We start from the raw sequence: 20,883 nt of genomic DNA, 5'->3' as shown, positions 1-20,883 counted from the left end.
TTTTACAGTGGGCAGAAAGCTTTAATATGTTCATATAAAAAGAATATGTACTTTCAAATGACATAACCAGAAGGTACACACTGCCCATCCCTATCACACATTGTTTCATTCACATATTAACATTTGAATAAATAATACAAATTAACAAAACATCACATCAATATAAATGGAGAGAGAAAGCTGCATTTACACAGGCAGCCCAATTCTAAACTTGTTTGAACTAATTGGTATTTTGATTAATCCAATCAGCTCTGAAAAAGCTCTGATGTGATTGGTCAAAATACCAATTAGTGGAAAAAATATCAGAATTGGGCTGCCATTGTAAACACAACCTAAGTGCTTCACAATTAACGTAAGATTAAAGGTTGGTCTCAAAATAAATACTACCGCAGTTGCATTCTTGGTGGATGTAACCCTGAGTATAAGAATAATAAAAGCTTCACAAAAAAAAATGGTTTGACCTTTCTTACTCCTATTGGAACATATCCGTGATAGGACTCGATGGATTAGAGTGGTATCATGGCTCATTTGAACAGTGTATGTTTCACCCCAATGTGTTGGCCATTGGGGATATTTGCAAAATCGTTAAATGGTATTATATATGTTATGAATGCAATGCATCCTGGAAAATTATTTTTGGCATTGATTTGCACGTTTCAGTTGTCACAACCCCATCAATTCTCTTCTACTGCATTATATGCCACATTAAACAGCTTCCGAATGATAACGCAAACTTGCTGATACACAGCATTTTCATTAAGGTTTCACACAAAGTTTCAAGAAGCACAATTGTGACCTTTAAAACAGTTCAACAGTACAAATTCATCCAAAAAATGTAAAATGGTTCAACGTTTAACTTGACCTTCATATACATACAAAATATTTTAAATAGAAGTTCTTTACACATGCAACTCAATTGGATTTTCAACATCATATAATTAAAAAATTGCATTGAATTATATTGAGTATTTCATATCCCCATAAACTTTGTCACAAAATGTCAAATTATTTAAGAGTATAGGCTATTAAGTTGGCATATCCATAGGTCAGAAATGTAGAACTATTACAGTACATTATAAAGATGACTTGAAACATTATCTAAGACTATAAATATTGTACAGTATACAGAGTTATAGGAAGAGATCAGCATGAAAAAGAAGGCTAAAGGACTATCTTCATTTTTGCTCAAATAAAAATGATAATCCATGCTGTAACATAGCAAGTATGACATTAACCAATTACCTCGTATCTGAAAAATCTAAAACATAACGTGACATACTTGGGTTGGGTCACTATAAGAATGTCATGAGCAGGTTCAAAACATGAAAACACAAATTACACAAGCACAGGTGACAGAAATGGCCAAAGTTACACTCAGGTTTGATCTATGTGCAATAGCCTAAAGGATTGTGGGGGCTCGGGATTTGCGTGGCAATAATGTGATCCTATGTACAGAACAAGCAAACAATTTATACAGCAGCACTGTGGGGGCTTGCTCACTAGGGGGCAGCAAAAATGTTTTCATCAATTATGTTGACCTTTCTCAAAAGGAGGCCAGCTGGGACAGAGAAGAGAGGACTCCAGAGTTGAGCAAATCTCATTGAGAAAAGGCCATTATGACTCCTACCTCAATTAGACACAAAAATAGTAGTATTTACAGACATGTCATAATAAATACCAAAGGCAAATTACAATATGCAAATACAAGACTTGCATTCGAATGGCGTTTTACACAACGCTGTGCGATCTCCAACACAAATAGCCGTAACTAACCAGCTGATCCCTCTGTGCTGAACTTTATGGACTGACATTCATAATGTGACAAAAGAGACAACGTGGAAAGACAATTCTACAGTTCACAGACAAAATGCTGTGAAGCAGGGTGTCAAACTCATTCCATAGAGGGCAAAGTGTCTGCAGGTTTTTGATTTTTCCATCCAATTAAGACAGACAACCAGGTGAGGTGCGTTCCTTACTAATTAGTGACCTTATTTCATCAATCAAGTACAAGGGATGAGCGAAATCCCACAAACACTCAGCCCGCCGTGGAGTTTCACACGTGCGTTGAAGCATATGCACACAATCATACACACACATTCAGACACGCACCCACTCATTTCACTGGTGAAAGTTGTCAGGAAACCGTTCTTAGGTTAGATCAGATAGTGGCTCTACTTCCCTCCGTACATTCTCTCGATATCAGTCTGGAAGTGGTTCTTCAGCTCCTTCCTTTTCAGTTTGAATGCGTCCGTCACCAGGCCAGTCTCAGGGGTCCAGGGCTCTGGGCTCAGACGCACTTTCACTGGGATCTCAAAACGCTGCAGTTTGACTGATGGGGGGGAAAACACAATGGTTAATATAAAAGGGATAAACAAAGCCTGAACAAAGCCCTCTATTGTCACACACTAAAATGATGTGTCTTATAATTCTAGGTTATTATCCATCTGGTTAATCAAGTTAACAGGATATGTGTCATAGAGTAAGAGTCAGCCTTACTTGAGGTAGCCACCTCTTTGATGGCCTTCAAGACCTCTTTCTCCATGGCCGGGTGGTTACAGATCTCCTCCCAGGCGACACTGATGCCGTTCTTATTGGCCAGAATTGTCAGCTGCTTCTGGTTCGGTACCACAAAGCTTATCACATAGTTCTGGTCACTAAAAGCAAGAGAACATTTTTAAAATGATACAGACTAGACCTGAGCATGCACATTAAATATGTTTTCAGGGTGATACATATAGAATGACCACAAATGCATGTGGTGTCAATGTAACAGTGTTCTGTCCTATGTAAAGAAATGTATGGTATATAGTAAAGCAGACAGACGAGATACCTGTTTGCATATGCACAAATGTTTTCAATAAGGGGGCAGTTTTTCAGAGCAGACTCCACTTTCCCCAAGGACACATATTCTCCAGCCTGCAGTTTGACCAGGTCCTTCTTACGGTCTACATGGAACAAACAGAGCAGAGAGGGTCAGTGAGAACACTCAAGTATGTCAGCATAGCGTTGTCTACATCTTCTCCTGAGAGGTTATGGCAGGTAGCACTGTTTACATCCATTTGAATTGTTTATGACAGTATTGCCTCGTGGTCATAAAGTGTTGAAGAGGCAGCTGATCAGTGCTCAGTGCACATTGGTGTTATTATTCAGGCGTACTCCAACTCTCAGCCACCTACCCACTATCTGCAGACAGCCATCAGGGTGAATCTCCCCCACGTCCCCGGTACAGAACCACCTCTGGCCCTGCTCATCCACCCAGAAGTCATTGTTCAGGTGCTCACTCTTATAGTAACCCATGGTAACGTTGGGCCCACCAATCATGATCTCTCCACGCGGGTGGGGCTGGTCCTGACTGGTGTATCCACCTTGGGAACACAGTGGGAATAGAAGAGTGAGGCATGGTGGGAGATAATAGCTGTATAGAGTATTGTTTGGACCAGAGGAAAACAAACCACATGGAAACTAAATCGGCCCATGAGAGCCACATGAAAATACTGTAACAACATGCAAAGGAGGCAAATTGGGCAGCTACAAAACGAGGATGTCCAAGCCATCTGTGATACACATACTATAGGTGTGTCATAATCAACATGTATTTGTCATGTGCACAGGATACATGGTGTAACTGATACAGTGAAATGCTTACTTGCAAGCTCTTTCTCAACAGCGCGGTATACTTTATCACAAATAAGTTTGTATGTGTGTCCATAGGTTTTATTACTTACCCTCAACCCAGTCTCGTAGTTTGACCTCACAGCAGATGAGGGGGGCTCCTACTCTCCCAGTGCTGTAGTCTGCCACTGGAGAGAGGAAACACACAATCACAAAGTAGTCCCACGTGGAGTTTAATACCTGATGCCAGTAGTAGGCTGCAACCCAGCCTACTAAAAACCAGTCTGGGTTTTCTTATTAAAGAATAAGCGTCAGTGCTTACGCTCATGCACTTCTAAGGCATAGAGCAAGATACACACGTTAGTGATGTGCGGGTTGACTCAAATATACAATTGTGTAATTCATATCTACAGAATAGGCTATATTAAGGTTTTTCTTTGGTTATTTTTTTTTAAATCTGGCTTTAGACAAGGGTACAAAAAAGCCTAAGCTTTAGGGTCTAACATTAGCCTACGCACACGAATAACTCTATATGCTTCAGGGAAGACGGGCAGAAAAAAATGTACGTCCATCCACGGAGGCAAAAATGACAATGTCAGAGTTTAATTAAAAACATTGAGGGCCAGAACTGTAATGTTTGGGAAAGATTTGGTGAAGTGGTAGAAGAGGTTGACAATAGCGGCTATGTTGTGTGATGATTGTGAAGCACTATACAAATTAGACAGTCACAAGATGGGAACTGTAGTGTTCAGATGGTTTAAATGGAATAGTAACTGAAATCTCGACACTGACTGTCGGCTGAGTCTACAACCTCTCACATAGCTTAACATAATGCAGCGCAATTTCTAGATTTACGGGATCGGGTCGGGAGCGGGCCACAGATTTTCACTTTATCACATAGAGTTGGGCGGTTGCGAATGTGTTATTAGCAACTGCGGGCAGGTGAACAAACAGCTGACCCACGCATCACAAACACACTTGTCCTTCAGATTGACCAGAGACAAAAACCAGTGTGGTGGGAGAATCACAATTATAACACTGTCATATTTAGTTCATTCACTGCTTTGAACTATGAGGGAAATCAAATGTTTGCCAACATTGATTTATTATAAAATAATGTTATTTGTTTTTAAACTAAGAACTTGTACATTGTCCTCTGCCTTGCAAGAGTGTTAAACGAAACTGAGAACCCTATCCTGAGGTCCTCTTAAATAATATGGCCTTATAAAATCTTCCCCGGTGGTTATTTGGCATCATTCGGCCAACTATTTCACACTCATATTCTGCTGCGTAGCGTCACACAAGCATATCCTTCCACATTTACAATGCACTGAAAGGTGACTGATACCTGCGTGACCTATACAGCAATGCCGATTGACGCAAAACAATTACATTTAGTATAGCTGTCATTCCTTAGTCATCCACGATCCCAGTACCACAGAACGTTTCACAGGTTGGGGCTTGAACAAAGACATCGATCTCTGAGAGCATGTGTGTTTAAAGACATGAAACCCTCAGGGCACTTTAACATATATAAAAGCCTGAGCAGTAGCATTTTCTCAAAGACCTTGTCTTGGCTAAAGCCTAAATTTACCATGGCACGCATAGGTATAATTTCCCCCAAAAAACACAATGGTGAAAATTCTAAAACGATAGAGCTCCCACCATTCCCCTACACACTACTACTACTACTCTGCTAGTGAAGGAACCAAGGGTGCACTTGGTAATGATACCACTTCCAGGGTGAATGTCATTAGCAAAGGACTCCAGCAGTAGTAGTCCGTGGCTGTGCCTGCCATGACTCACCCTCTGTGATGGTACCTGCTCCGCAGGTCTCTGTGAGGCCGTAGCCTTGTCCCACAGGGCAGCAGAAGCAGATGTTCATGAAGCGCTGTGTGGCGGAGGACAGGGGCGCCCCTCCTGACAGCATCATCCTGATGTTCCCTCCCAGCTGAGCCTTCACCTTCTTAAACAGCAGCCTGACAGAGCAGAGGAGAGAAATGTACTAGTACTACTTACTAGTATCAAGATACCCATTGGTCCATGCTTACTGATACAGTTTCACTGTCTGATCCCCGATAAGCAGCTTGCTAGGTCGGGCACATTAGACTTGCAGTGGAAGTGACACATTTGTAGCCTATTTATTAGAATCCGATAGAGTAAAATTGGCAACAAAAACAAAAAAAGTTGAGAGGGTGACCAGAGGCAAATGTCTCGGTCATGCTGAGACCAAGAAATGGAGAAAGGAAGCTTGTCTTGTCTGGCAGACAAGAAAATATTGTTGCCACCGAGTGGGAACCAAAACCAGTCAAAATACAAGCATATACTTAAAATATATAGATTCTAGAGGACAAATCTATACCGCTTTGAAAAACCCATGTAGTTTGATAAGGCCTAGCTATTTCTCTTACTTCCAAGTACTGTAATGGCATGTTGGAAATGTTTGTCTTTATGCACTGCCCTTGCATCAGGGATTTTATCTCTATAGATATAGCCATGTCCATGTAACAGGATTGTGTACATCAGCTGGGAACATGCTGGTATGTGTGTGTCCTCACATACAGTGTACTCACAAGTTGCAGAGAGGGGCATCATAGCCCATTTTGATCTGTTCCAGTTTGTAGTTGTAGCCCAGTTTAAACAGAGTCCTCTGCACATAGCTCATCTCCTGCACCTTGTTCATCACATTCTTGTAGATGCGGTCCATTATTTCCTGACAGATAAGTTGCAATAAACAGAAAAGATAAACGTCACGCATCAGTTTGTGACGGTTTTTCTTTTGAACTTTATCCATACATGTCTGCCTCCACTTTCTCTACAGAGGAAATCAAAGCTGCAGGATAGTTATCAAAGAACCTCAAAGAATCAACATCACCTGTTCGAGGATGTCGTCTAAACCTGACCTTTAAAAATCTGGAAAGAAACCAGCCTTATAGTACGGATGTGGGTTTGAAATAATGTCACTATTCAAATAGCATCATACATTTTTGTCGGATATGCGGATATTTGAAATACAGCCATTGAGGTTATATGGGGCGGTGTGTGTAGCGACCAGACAGAGAGATGCCAAGGCAACTCGGCGACAGTCAAGACTAGCTAACGTTTATTTGGAGCAGCCACAATGTTATTTATCATCCCATATAACAAGACAATCTGTCTTGACTGGAGGAGCCGAGCACATCAAAAGGTGTGTATCAATTTCAACTGTCTGTTTTTTTGAAAATGATTTCTTGCGGATATGAAACAAAGGTCCTTATGCTTCCAAAACCGTACCTCAAGCGATGTGTGTTAATGTTCAGACCAAACTTTCAGGGCTCTTAACAAAACTCCCCCCTACAGAAGACTCCTTCGTCCAATGACTTATGTGTAACGTAATGGAGCAGAGTCATGATCAAGGGCTGGGAGAAGCCTAGAGAAGCTAGCTAATCTAATGGAGTCCACATGCTGCACAACCCCATTCAGATAAAACAGCCTACCTGTTGGTTGCTCATTGTAGCCTACACCTTCTCATTTCACTAACTTGTAATTCATTCCATTATTGAACTTTCACAACACATTGAACCGGTTTGCCGCTTTGATTGGCCAACAAGCTACGTGAAGGCAATGGATGGTCTACAGGTCTTTTCATAGTGTGCACATCATAATAACTACACTGACAGGTTTGTTTTGTTAAATGAATAACTTGAAATAACATGGTCCATCCTTGTATGTAACAAAGTCACATGGATATTTACATTTAATTTAGAAAAACCAGTGTTAGAGTCAGGTTAAAATTGGCCTATAACATTACACTCACAAGTATTACAATACTACGTCCGTTCAGATAACCATGCACATCCCTATTTTATAAAACACTATTTTATAAAACACTAACAAATCAGTGATAAGCAAAAAGATTAAGGAAGGATGTTCGTTCTTACCGGAACAGCTGCCATCAGAGTAGGCCCCAACACAGAGCAGTCTCCCTTACTGCCTTTCTTGATTTTTGTTGACTGCAAAAGAGAAGAAATAAAAATAACATTAGATTGTTGCCCAGTATAATAAAACAAATCCATAAGAAAATATGTATCTCTTTATATCAAACTGCTGAGTCTATTACCTGGTCAGAGAGTGTTTGTGGGGAAGAGTAGCCAATCCTGCAGCCATACGTCATACATGAGATCTCAGCAGTCATCTCCAGCACATGAGCTAGAGGCAGGTAGCCAATGTAGGTATCCTTTGGCCTGCACATGGGCACAAACACATCACACTACTGTAAGCAATATGAAGATGAGAGAACATCTTCAATGTCTGTAACCATGCACAACATTATACAAAAATAAGGAAGTGGTTATGCACTTTGACAATACTGTCTAATTATCAAATTAAGGAGGAAGATCGCATGAGTAAATAAGTTTAGGCACAGTTATCATGAGCACATTACACTGTTTGTCTGCTGTCTTTAAAACATTGCGTCAAATCCCCATGCCAGATGCAGAGACCTGACCAGCCTAGTTAAATGGTGGTTAGATACTAGAAGCCCTGTGGTAGAGTGCTCTGCTCACCCCAGGCCTGGGATCCTCTCACACTGGCCCGTCATGCCAGCAATAAGATTGCTGTGGATGATCATGACTCCTTTGGGTTGTCCGGTGGATCCACTGGTGTACATGACCACAGCCAGGTCTGTGGGCTGGGGCCGCTGCACAGCTATACTCACTGCCAGGAGCACAGGGGGACACGTCACTTAATAATGCTTAGAAAATAAATGGTACAGTTCAGGACAGTACAAACATTCTTTACTACATTGTGGGACTAAACTAAACTGCCAGCATATGTGCATATTATACTTCACTAGCTGCTTAGACATTTTACCATCTCTACAATGCCATCTGAGACATATGTAAACTCAAGTTCAGCGCAAACACTGTTTAACATAACAGGGTGACCCAACAGTGTGACCTGTGTGTTTTGTACATGCATAGTTTTGTTGATGTTTCCACGTACAGTTGTCAGGTTTGGCTCCCAGCTCTTGTACTGCCTGCATGCTGTGGATCTGAATGCCCTCTGGATAACCCGTCCTTCTGATGCTCTTGTTGTCCACATAGATAACGTGCTTCAGGTTATGCATTTCTGGCAAAATACTCTGTCAAAGACACAGGAAGACATCTTTGTCTAGACATGAATAATCTCAGCTCTCGTGTCCTAAATGCCTTTAGGGTTCATTCAAGTTTCAATGACATCAGTGTTTGTTTTTCAAATCAAACTTTAATTGTCACATGCGCTGAATACAACAAGTGTAGGTGCACTATAGGATACTCCCCATCCCGGATCCGGGATCGTGAATAAAGCTTAAGGGCTTGTAAAGTAAGCATTTCACGGTAAGTGAAATCAATAGTGCGGTTCATGAAGAGTTAATCAAATATTTACCAAATAAAATAAAAGTTAAAAAATAAAATAACAATAACGAGGCAATATACAGGGGGTACCGGTACAGAGTCAGTGTGCAGGGTTACAGGTCAGTCGAGGTCATTTGTACATGTAGGTAGGGGTAAAGTCACTATATATAGATGTGCATGTATTTTTTTTAAATGTTACCTTTATTTAACTAGGCATGTCAGTTAAGAACAAATTCTTATTTACAATGATGGCCTACACCGGCCAAACCCAGACGACGCTGGGCCAATAGTGCATCGCCCTATGGGACTCCCAATCACTGCCGGTTGTGATGCAGTCTGGATTCAAACCAGGGTGTCTGTAGTGATGCCTCTAACACTGAGATGCAGTGCCTTAGACCGCTACGCCACTCTGGAGCCCAAATAATAAACAGCGAGTAGCAGCAGTGTACAAAATAAATGGAAGGGGGTGTCAGTGGGGTGCCTATCATCGGATGGGGCCACAGTGTTTTTTGACCCCTCCTCTCTCAGCCTCCGGTATTTATGCTGCAGTAGTTTATGTGTCGGGGGGCTAGGGTCAGTCTGTTATATCTGGAGTATTTCTCCTGTCTTATCCGGAGTCCTGTGTGAATTTAAGTATGCTCTCTCTAATTCTCTCTCTCGGAGGACCTGAGCCCTAGGACCATGCCTCAGGACGACCTGGCATGATGACTGCTTGCTGTCCCCAGTCCACCTGGTCATGCTGCTGCTCCAGTTTCAACTGTTCTGCCTGCGGCTATGGAACCCTGACCTGTTCACCGGACGTGCTACCTGTCCCAAACCTGCTGTTTTCAACTCTCTAGAGACAGCAGGAGCGGTAGAGATACTCTTAATGATCGGCTATGAAAAGCCAACTGACATTTACTCCTGAGGTGCTGACTTGTTGCACCCTCGACAACTACTGTGATTATTATTATTTGACCATGCCGGTCATCTATGAACATTTGAACATCTTGGCCATGTTCTGTTATAATCTCCACCCGGCGCAGCCAGAAGAGGACTGGCCACCCCACATAGCCTGGTTCCTCTCTAGGTTTCTTCCTAGGTTTTGGCCTTTCTAGGGAGTTTTTCCTAGCCACCATGCTTCTACACCTGCATTGCTTTCTGTTTGGTGTTTTCGGCTGGGTTTCTGTACAGCACTTTGAGATATCAGCTGATGTAAGAAGGGCTATATAAATACATTTGATGATTTGATAAATAGTCTGGTGGCCATTTGATTAATTGTTCAGCAGTCTTATGGCTTGGGGGTAGAAGCTGTTAAGGAGCCTTTTGGTCCTAGACCTGGCATTCCGGTACCGCTTGCCGTGCGGTACTGGAATGCCTATGACTTGGGTGACTGGAGTCTGACAATTTTCTGGGCTTTCTTCTGACACCGCCTGTTATATAGGTAATGGATGGCAGGAAGCTTGACCTGGGCCGTACACACTACCCTCTGTAGCGCCTTACGGTCAGATGCCGAGCAGTTGCCATACCAGGCGGTGATGCAACCGGTCAGGATGCTCTCGATGATGCAGCTGTAGAATTTCTTAGGATCTGGGGACACATGCCAAATCTTTTCAGTCTCCTGAGGGACAAAAGGTTTTGTTGTGCCCTCTTCACAACTGTCTTGGTGTATTTGGACCATGATAGTTCGTTGGTGATGTGGACACAAAGGAACTTGAAACTCTCGATCCGCTCCACTACAGCCCTGTCGATGTTAATGGGGGCCTGTTCGGCCCACCTTTTCCTGTAGTACACGATCAGTTCCTTTGTCTTGCTCACATTGAAGGAGAGATTGTTGTCCTGGCACCACACTGCCAGGTCTCTGACCACCTCCCTATAGGCTGTCTCATTGTTGTGTGATCAGCAAACTTAATGATGGTGTTGGAGTCGTGTTTGGCCACGGAGTCGTGGGTGAACAGGGAGTACAGAAGGGGACTAAGTACACACTCCAGTGTTGAGGCCCAGAGTGGCAGACGTGTTGTTGCCTCACCTTACCACCTGGGGGTGGCCTGTCAGGAAGTCCAGGATACAGTTGCAAAATGAGGTGTTTGTCCCAGGATCCTTAGAGTGATGATCTTTGTGGGCACGATGATGTTAAAAGCTGAGCTGTAGTCAATTAACAGCATTCTCCTGCCCTCCAGGACATCTACACCACCCGATGTCACAGGAAGTCCAAAAAGATCATCAAGGACAACAATCACCCGAGCCACTGCCTGTTCACCCCGCTATCATCCAGAAGGTGAGGTCAGTACAGGTGCATCAAAGCTGGGACCGAGAGACTGAAAAACAGCTTCTATCTCAAGGCCATCAGACTGTTAAACAGCCACCACTAACATTGAGTGGCTGCTGCCAACATACTGACTCAAATCTCTAGCCACTTTAATAATTACAAATTGGATGTAAAAAAAAAAATGTATCACTTGTCACTTTAAACAATGCCACTTTATATAATGTTTACATACCCTACATTACTCATCTCATATGTATATACTACGTTTGGCCATTGCTCATCCATGTATATTTATATGTACATATTCTTATGCATTCCTTTACACTTGTGTGTATACAAGGTGGTTGTTGGCAAATTGTTTGACTACTTGTTAGATATTACTGCACGGTCGGAACTAGAAGCACAAGCATTTCGCTACACCCGCATTAACATCTGCTAACCATGTGTACGTGACCAATAACATTTTATTTAACATAGGTGTTACTTTTGTCCAGGTGGGAAAGGGCAGTGTGGAGTGCGATTGAGATTATGTCATCTGGGGATCTGTTGGGGCGGTATGCGAATTGGAGTGGCTCTAGGGTATCAGGGAGGATCCTGTTGATGTGAACCATGACCAGCCTTTCAAAGCACTTAATAGCTACCGACGTGAGTGCTTCGGGGAGGTAATAATTTAGGCAGGTTACCTTCGCTTCCTTGGGCACAGGGACTATTATTGTCTGCTTGAAACATGTAGGTATTACAGACTCAGTCAGGGAGAGGTTGAAAATGTCAGTGAAGACACTTGCCAGTTGGTCCGCGCATGCTTTGAGTACAGGTCCTGTTTAAAGGTCTTGCTCACATCGGCTACCGAGAGTGTTATCAGACAGTCGTCCAGAACAGCTGGTGCTCTCGTGCATGCTTCAGTGTTGCTTGCCTCGAAGCGAGCATAAAAAGGCATTTAGCTCGTCTGGTAGGCTCGCGTCACTGGGCAGCTCGCTTCTGGGTTTCAATTCATAGTCCGTAATAGTATTTGAGCCCTGCCACATCTGACGAGCGTCAGAACAGGTGTAGTAGGATTCAATCTTAATCCTGTATTGACACTTTGCTTGTTTGATGGTTCGTCTGAGGGCATAGCGGGATTTCTTATAAGTGTCCGGATTAGTGTCCCCCTCCCTTAGCTCGATGTGGATGTTGCCTGTAATCCATGGCTTTTGGTTGGGATATGTACGTACGGTCACTGTGGGGACGAGGTCATAAATGCACTTATTGAGGAAGCTGGTGACTTGAGGTGGTATACTCCTCAATGCCATTGGATGAATCCCGGAACATATTCCAGTCTGTGCAAGCAAAACAGTCCTGTAACGTAGCATCTGACCACTTCCGTATTGAGCGAGTCACTGGTACTTCCTGCTTTAAATTTTTGCTTTTAAGCGGGAATCAGGAGGATATAATTATGGTCAGATTTGCCAAATGGAGGGCAGGGGAGAGCTTTGTATGCATCTCTGTGTGTGGAGTAAAGGTGGTCTAGAGTTTTTTTCCCTCTGGGTTTCACATGTGACATGCTGGTAGAAATGAGGTAAAACGGTTTTCCAGCATTAAAGTCCCCGGCCACTAGGAGCGCCACTTCTGAATGAGCATTTTCTTGTTTGCTTATGGCCTTAGAGTTGGTTGAGTCCGGTCTTCGGTTTGCGGTGGTAAATAGACGGCTACGAATAATATAGATGACAACTCTTGGTAGATAGTGTGGTCTACAGCTTATCATAAGGTACAAAACCTTGAGACTTCTTTAATATTAGACATCGCGCACCAGCTGTTACTAACAAATATACACACACCCCCACCCTTCGTCTTACCAGACGAAGCTTCTCTGTTCTGCCGGTGCATGGACAATCCCACCAGGTCTATTTTATCCATGTCGTCATTCAGCCACGACTCGGAGAAACATAAGATATTACAGTTAATGTCCCGTTGGTAGGATAACCTTAATCGTAGGTCCTCGATTTTATTTTCCAATGATTGCACATTGGCCAATAGAACGGATGGCAGTGGAGGTTTACTCGCTCAACCTACGGATTCTCAGAAGGCAACCTGACCTCCGCCCCCTTTTCTCCATATTTTTTTCACGCAAATGATAGGGATTTGGGCCTGTTCCTGGGAAAGCAGTATATCCTTCGTGTCGGACTTGGACTCGTTAAAGGAGGTGAGTAATCGCTGTTCTGATGTCAGGAGTTATTTTCAGTCATAAGAGAAAGTAGCAGCAACATTATGTAAACGAACAAAATAGCACAGTTGGTTAGGAGCACGTAAAACGTCAGCCATCTTCTCCGGCGCCATTTTCACCAATGACACACATCAGTTCACACACAAACACCCCATGGCTAATTTTAAAACTCCTTGATCTACAGAGGTGATTGCACACATCCTGTCTAAAAACATAGCTCTCTTTTCCACAGATAGAGGAGCTGAGATCAGCAGTGTGTAGTTTGGCTAGAATCTGAACCATGCATTTCCCCTAATGACTCCTACCTTGAGTTTAGTCTCCAGTAGCTCTGTGCTGGTGATCAGGTGAGTGGCCCCACACTCATTCAGGCCATAGGCCACTGCCTCCTCCCCCAGGGTGGCATACAGAGTGACCACTGCAACACAACCAAACATGTTGTTCACATGCACACAAACACAATGTTTTCACAAATATTGCTGTCCTAACAGGAAATATCTTTATAATGTAAACTAGTGGAACTTTATGTGCCATTCTCAAACAGGGAAGTGTGTTGGGTCAATGCCTACATGGAAAGTTGCGTCTGAAGCAGGCCTGTGCAGTGATCATCCACTCTGCTCGTGTCTCACAGAAGATGGCGATGGTACTCTTGGGCTGCTGGCCCAGGGCTGCCAGTCCACTACCTAGATGACTGATGATCTGGTCCACCTCGTCATAGGACAGCCACCTGTACTCCCCCAGGATCAGCTGCAGCAGAGGAGAGAGCACAGAAACAGGCCATTAGGGTTGGTTCTACTAAGGGCCTTCAGTTCACAGGGGTAAATATCACACTGGAGAGTCAAGTCATATAATTATGACATTTGATTTAATAACTCTACAAGAAGGGACTTAATCTAGGATTGTTATATGAAGTTACACCGACTTGCTTCAGGTTGCATAACTTTTCTAACTTATTTGGCAGAACCTTGACTGCAATAATTGGTTCCTGGTGAGATGTGTGTGTGTGTGATCACTCTACCTTCTTAAAGATCTTGCCGCTGGGTTGCATCTCGTTCTCCTCATTTAGGAGCTCCCTGGTGCCCAGGCAGTCTGTGTTGCCGAAGCGCTGCACTGCATGCTCAAACAGCTTGTCTAGAGTGTCTTTTCCCTCAAAGTCCTCCCGGGCCAGGTTGTCAAAGTTCTCCACACAACGATAGGGGCCCTCTGCTTTGCCTGTGATGGACTTAGCTTTCTCTCTCTTTGCCATGGTTTTCTTCTTCCCAGCATCAGTGAGGAAATACCATGGGATAAACGTGATGAGCGTGTACAGCCACATCAACAGGTACACAGGCGAGAACACTATGTAATGCATGTCTACTTTGAACCTCATGGTTGAAGGTGAGGCAGAAGTGGAGAGAAAAAGAGACTTGAGGGAGAAGCGTCTGCTTCAGGTGAAAGTTCAGACGGCTCAGCTCTCAGGTCATGGAAAGGTTGCCAAAGCAGGTGGCGGTAATTACAGATTGGACAGGTAGCAGCACATGCACCCAGACGGTTCAATGGAAAGGCTTGACACAAGAGGTCTGTGATGCTAGCTCTATAGCAGGGTGATTGGTCCAGAATGGTTGAGCACAGGGGAAGAAAATACATGGAGAAAGAGAAGTATGTTAGTCATAATGTAATCTCTTGTGGACAGAATCTGTCGCGGCGGGATGGAATGCGTAGGATAACGAGCAACAGTAGTTCCAGTGTTTGGGTTTTCTTCACTGACTATTTGGACATAACAGGATTGGGAGAAGCTGAACACAGGTGAACTACTCACTTCTAACACGTATAGACCCAGAACTTAACCAAGAGAAGTCATATTGAAGCAATAGCTAGGAGCTAGCCAGTAGCCACAAGCATAATACAACATCTAATTTATATACTAACCAAAAGTACTTTATTTATTTTCAAAAAGCCTTCTTGTATGCATTTCATGCCAATTCATACATTGCAACACACCAAACCCAGAAGTTTTATTATTGGGGGGTGGGGGCGTCAAAGAAGAAGCAGCTATGGTATTTAACACATACCTTTCCGCCAGTAAATATTGCTGCACAAAATAGCTGAGTTTCACTGGAGCACTGCACTGACCACTGTATCTGTACACAAACATCGAGGCCCATGTCTGGTCAACATCACTTCAGATTTCACTACCTTTTATCTTATCTATAATTGATGCTTGCAGTGTGCAATCACTTCCCAGAACTGGAAGAATGTTAGGTCTGTGTTGTAAAAAATCTGAAAGAGTAGCTGTATGTATTTATGCCAATTGATGGTGCCTTGGTTAAGACAGAAACTTCTATAAGGAAGAATAATCCGAATGAGCAACACAAGTTGTTAATAAATAGCTCAGTCGGTCTACTCTAGGAATGTTGTCAATGAAGAAACTGAAATACAAAGACGCAGAGCAGAGTTCAGCAGAGTGGTTAAGAAGCCAAAGAGGTGAGGTTAGATGACAGAGACAGCATACATCAAATCTTACTTAACATTTTAAAACATTTAAGTAGTCATTTTCTGTCTTATTTTGATACTTGGCTTTTACTTTCTTACTACTGCCACATTTCTGGTGCCACTTGGCAACTCTTTTGACATACGTCTACATTCTAACCTCGATCACTGTCATGGCGTAGGTGCATCACCCAGTCTTTTCCCATTAAAACGGGGCAAACCCAAATGACTTCACCGAAAACGACTTCCTTGTGCAAACTAGAGACATTTCCATGTAAGCCAAAGAACACATTTCTTTGTGCAAGATTCTCCAAGGTGGCAACTGGCAAGAGGGCAATTCCACTGTAACAGAGTGATACAGACTGGGGGGGGGGGGGGGTTTCACTTTAAAATGCATGTCAAACAAAAACCAATGATTACAAAGTTAAACAAACCATACAACTGTATGCACACACTTACTTGAAGAACAGTACAGATGTGGTAGGTAGCCTAGTGGTTAGAGTATTGGACTAGTAACTGAAAGGTTGCAAGATCGAATCCCTGAGCTGACAAGGTACAAATCTATAGTGCTGCCCCTGTTCCTAGGCCGTCATTGAAAAGCCATCATTGAAAATAAGAATTTGTTCTTAACTGACTTGCCTAGTAAAATAAAAGATGCAAAGTTTGGTAACTAACACTAACCAGCACACTGGAAAGGGTAAAAAGGGCACCAAAGGTTAATCTGGACTTCAACCAAGCCTAAACAAAAATCCCATTCCACTATTTCGATCAAATCACTTATAATACAATGTAGTCTAATGGAGGGCAGCTTGACATCAAAGATAAGGGGAACATTTCAGGTCAACTCAAACTGTAATAAAAGTCCCCAAAACATTAGACCTACATTCCATTAAAAATGTTATCTAATTTATCTTGCTGCAGATACCTTAACTAGCAGCTGAGCATGTCTAGACAGGATCATAACTTCAAATGATAGAAAGGCCACGTCATGCTTGAATCATGATCTGCTACCCTGATGGTGAATGCTTGTGTGACTTGACATCCTTCCAGACAGTAATGAAGGCTCAAGTGCTTTAGCACACAGGATGCTGCCTGTGAGTGGCTTATACTGCTCATGTGCCACTGATCTGGCCTAATCCCATTTACTACATAGGCACACGAGGCCCAGGCATCACAACCCCAGAAGGAATCAGCCAGGACCAAATTCCTTCTTCAATCAGTATATCTTCTTCAGTGAGAATAAATTATCTACATTCTAAATATATTATTTCTACATTTGATATGATGCGTGCCCCCCCCCCCCCCCCAAAAAAAATAATCTTCCAACCACTTTGTTGCTCTTAATTGAAATGACATCCGTTATCAGGTGTATCAGCTCTTTAAACAGAATCATAATTTTCAGAGAGCCTAAAACAGTCAGAGGAAAGACCATTTACCCCTGAAAAGAGGGGTAATTCAGAGATGGTCTGAATGGCTTTAGAAAATTAACACATGCACACACTTCTGAAAAACACTACACCAGTGATGAGCAGATCGAAACAGTGTAAACCTTTCGGTAGAATGAACGAGAGAAGAAATTGGTTACCTTACCTACTGTTCTGAAGTACGTTAACAACACCTCTTCCTCTTTCCTTAAACAAAAAGCCTGGTCGAGATATTGTTTATTCGACACAAGATGTTTATTCTTCACTCCCTGTCTCAGGTTTTTCGTTAACTCAGCTGCACTCACAAAGAGCTAACATACATTCTCCTGCTTCCACCCACAACTGCTCTCATCCAATAGGAGAGTATATTGGACAGGAAGTGATACGGTTCCTCTCTACAGTAGTCATCTCAACGTACTCAGGGCTGACTGTGACTAACCCTTTTTGCATTATATTTCCAGAGACCACATCTATTAAAACTGTTACGCAAACACAGCTGGTTGCTCATACTGATACACATTACATAGACTGACACTGACTGACACAACATTGTGTTCACAGATTCAGTTTAATCTATTCCAAGAAATGAGGAGACAGACATGTTTTTCCAAGCCACATGATTATTTTTCTTGATGTGCTCTAACGCTTTCAAATCAGCAACAGTGAAATCCTTTCAGCTGTTTCAAGAAAAACATGTCCACTGCCTCATCATCAGACAGGATACTACTACTTACGTAGAAGCATGTCATAGCATGAGGTCAATGACCTTTAACACACTGAAGAATACTGTGTGATGCATGAAACGTAGGACCAAGGCTCTTGGCAAGGTTGTATTGTTAGATAGAATATTCAATGCTACTGCTATGCCTATAAAACAGATGGCAGAAAAAGAAAGACACAAACCTGTACTGTACCTCAAGCCTTGAAACAAACCTACACTGTACATCAAACTCCTCATCTGTACAAATTGTAGCAAGAACCGTATCAATACAAAACAGGGTGATGACTGGCATTAGTTTTCTATCCTGTTATTAGGACTGATATTGAACATTCTTGGTAAATAAACCATTTTTTGATGCATAACCCATATTATAATATAAACCATACATGTACAACATTTGCGGATATAATATAATCTGCAAATGTATGTTTCATGGCAACTTAAGGGATCATCTCTGACATTACCTTGAAAATAATGGGCAACGCGCCACTTTGCAGAATTAATTTTTCCAAGGTAATGTTTTTTTTAAAGTTTTTTTTATTGAACTAGTCAAGTCAGTTAAGAACATATTCTTATTTACAATGACGGCTTAGGAACAGTGAACTATTTTGTTCAGGGGCAGAACGACAGATTTTTACCTTGTCAGCTCAGGGATTCGATATAGCAACCTTTCGGTTACTAGCCCAATGCTCTATTCACTAGGCTACCTGCCACCCCATGTACAGAATGGAGGTGTTTATCCCACTTATACCACAGTTGCCAAAGAAAATAATACTAAAGCAGACATATACCAAAAGTGTTCGTTGATATTTTCATTTTTCGAAGCAAATTCATACTCTCTCATATTTTTGATTGCTAGAGACGCGACAGTCGTGCGTTCGATATTTATGGACGTGACTGCAGTCGTTCGTTCTTTATGTTTCACGGCAACGTGCTTATGCCTTGCGAGCTAGCTAGCCAACGTTTCCAACTGACCCAATACATTTTCTAACTGTCCCATTATCTGGTTTTAGAAACTGGGTGGTTCGAGCCCTGAATGCTGATCAGCTGACAGCTGTGGTATTTCAGAACGTATTACCACAGGGATGACAAAAACATGTATTTCTACTGTTCTAATTATGTTGATAACCCGTTTATAATCGCAATAAGGCACCCAAGGGGTTTGTGGTATTCACCAATATGCTCCACGTTACGTCGTGCATAAGAACAGCGCTTAGCCGTGGTTTATTAGCCATATACCACACCCCCTCGGGGCCTTTTGCTTAATTATACCATGGCATTGTTGAATACTCATTTCCGATTGGCTTGAAGGGCATTCTAGAGCATGCATTATTTCCCTATAGCCCACAGTATATTTGCACGGTAAACTTCAATGGATATAGTTCTTCCATGTTCTATGTTTGAGCTGCTTCTGAAACAAAAGTCGAATTGAAAACCTTATTGGCATTGTTGAATTGGATTTTCATAATAGCAAGCTCGGACCGATGGTTTGGTTAGCTAAAACTAGCAAGTCTGTTTGGTTACCAAGGCGATTACTGTCACTGTCCAGTAAACTTGCTAGCTACTTCAGTGGATGTTGAACACATTTCTACCAGCAAATTAACCCATTTCGAGCGGTAAGTGTTCAATTATAGCAATAGTATAAAAGTGATAATCAACTCGGGGCTCTATGCTTTCTCTGGAAAAATAATTAATGTTAGAATGTTAGTTCCACTCTGCTAGCGTAATATGGAACACATTCTACGTTGCTCATTATTTTCCAGAGAACGCATAGCCCCTCGATTATCCCTTACTTAATGTCTATTCTAGAATGCCATTCTAGCCAATCAGAACCGAGTATTCACCAACGCTTTAGTATAAACCTGTAATATAACCCACATAGCTATCAAATCATTTGCTCAAACATTCATTCGTTTTTTACAATTAGGCAATGTTACATGCCTTTTAATTTACGAACAAATTAATAAATCAAATAAAGGTCCAGTGAGCGAGGCCATGTCGTTGTCTGACCAAAAGTAACCTCTGCACCTGTCAACTCCGTTGACATGGCTTCAAGAAAAAACATAATAGTCGTGCTATTTATCCCAACAAATGTAAGACTGTTCACATATCTAAAAAGAATCCGGCATATCAAAATTAAGACTTTTTGTAGCTAGCTTCGTGGTATCATTATGAAAATGAGAGGGACAACGAGGAATAGAATTTGGTGACTGGCGTTCCGCAAATGTTCTGTAATGTGATGTTTGAAAACAGAGACCCGCCGTGGAATACAACCATTATGCGCTTTAAGTATTTGATATTAATAGGCGCTGTTGGTTATTAAAATTAAAAACGACTTGTAGGCTTGTAGCCTGGCCAGATCATAAACAAAGACAGTAATGAAGTTGGCATTGCTAACGTTAGCTCTTTCTTACTACTTCAGTACACTGGATATTAAGAATATTCAATATTAACACATTTTTGTAAATAAGATAGCTATGATGATAACATATATTATCTGACAGTTTACTTAGCCATTTCCCTAGCTAGCTTGTATACTAGCTATAGTCAATCTAATCTTACCTCAAAAACCGAGAAGTGAGAGGGACATTCTCAGAAGGATGAATGACCGAAAGTAACCTCCAACAGAGAGGCGACAACCGGAAACTTTACGTCATATGAGTCCATCTCTCATAGCCAATGAGAATGGGTCTGAAGACCATGTTAATTTGATGCTACAGTTTCATTGAAAAAAATATACTGGTAATGGAGGCTATTTCTCTCCTTTAAATGTTCAACATAACAAAAATAACAAAACGCTGCTTGTATGATTCATCTCCCACATCATTTGAAAACAG

At 42.1% G+C, this 20,883-nt stretch overlaps 1 protein-coding gene across 8 annotated transcripts; it reads right to left on the bottom strand.

Annotated features, from left to right (window-relative positions):
• On the bottom strand, positions 1-20,676 carry LOC135548485 (long-chain-fatty-acid--CoA ligase 4-like). Of its 8 annotated transcripts, none has more exons than XM_064978140.1 (16): positions 20,609-20,624; positions 16,062-16,263; positions 14,451-14,687; positions 14,002-14,179; positions 13,741-13,850; positions 8,596-8,734; positions 8,157-8,307; positions 7,712-7,835; positions 7,533-7,604; positions 6,186-6,325; positions 5,419-5,591; positions 3,726-3,800; positions 3,177-3,365; positions 2,831-2,945; positions 2,497-2,654; positions 1-2,329 (listed from the first exon to the last, which is right to left on the bottom strand). In XM_064978140.1, the coding sequence occupies exons 2-16, from the start codon at positions 16,074-16,076 to the stop codon at positions 2,172-2,174; spliced, it is 2,034 nt and encodes a 677-aa protein (XP_064834212.1). In that variant the 5' UTR covers positions 16,077-16,263; positions 20,609-20,624; the 3' UTR covers positions 1-2,171. The 8 variants fall into 8 exon arrangements, with proteins under 8 accessions (XP_064834212.1, XP_064834213.1, XP_064834214.1 ...); XM_064978141.1 differs by having other exon boundaries at positions 14,451-14,684; XM_064978142.1 differs by lacking the exon at positions 16,062-16,263 and having other exon boundaries at positions 20,609-20,676.
• Between the last annotated feature and the right edge of the window lie 207 nt (positions 20,677-20,883).

The sequence above is a fragment of the Oncorhynchus masou genome, chromosome 11 (assembly GCF_036934945.1).
Source record: "Oncorhynchus masou masou isolate Uvic2021 chromosome 11, UVic_Omas_1.1, whole genome shotgun sequence".
NCBI classification, from domain to species: Eukaryota; Metazoa; Chordata; class Actinopteri; order Salmoniformes; family Salmonidae; genus Oncorhynchus; species Oncorhynchus masou.
This window is presented reverse-complemented; position numbering and strand designations above follow the sequence as displayed.

Excerpts from the sequence above, each read along its gene's own strand:
- LOC135548485 (XM_064978139.1), bottom strand. The coding sequence starts at position 14,801 with ATGAGGTTCAAAGTAGACATGCATTACATAGTGTTCTCGCCTGTGTAC. Across the intron at positions 7,605-7,711 it reads CACAAACACTCTCTGACCAG|TCAACAAAAATCAAGAAAGG; the intron begins GTAATAGACTCA and ends TCTCTTTTGCAG. Across the intron at positions 3,366-3,725 it reads ACTACGAGACTGGGTTGAGG|GTGGATACACCAGTCAGGAC; the intron begins GTAAGTAATAAA and ends TGTGTTCCCAAG.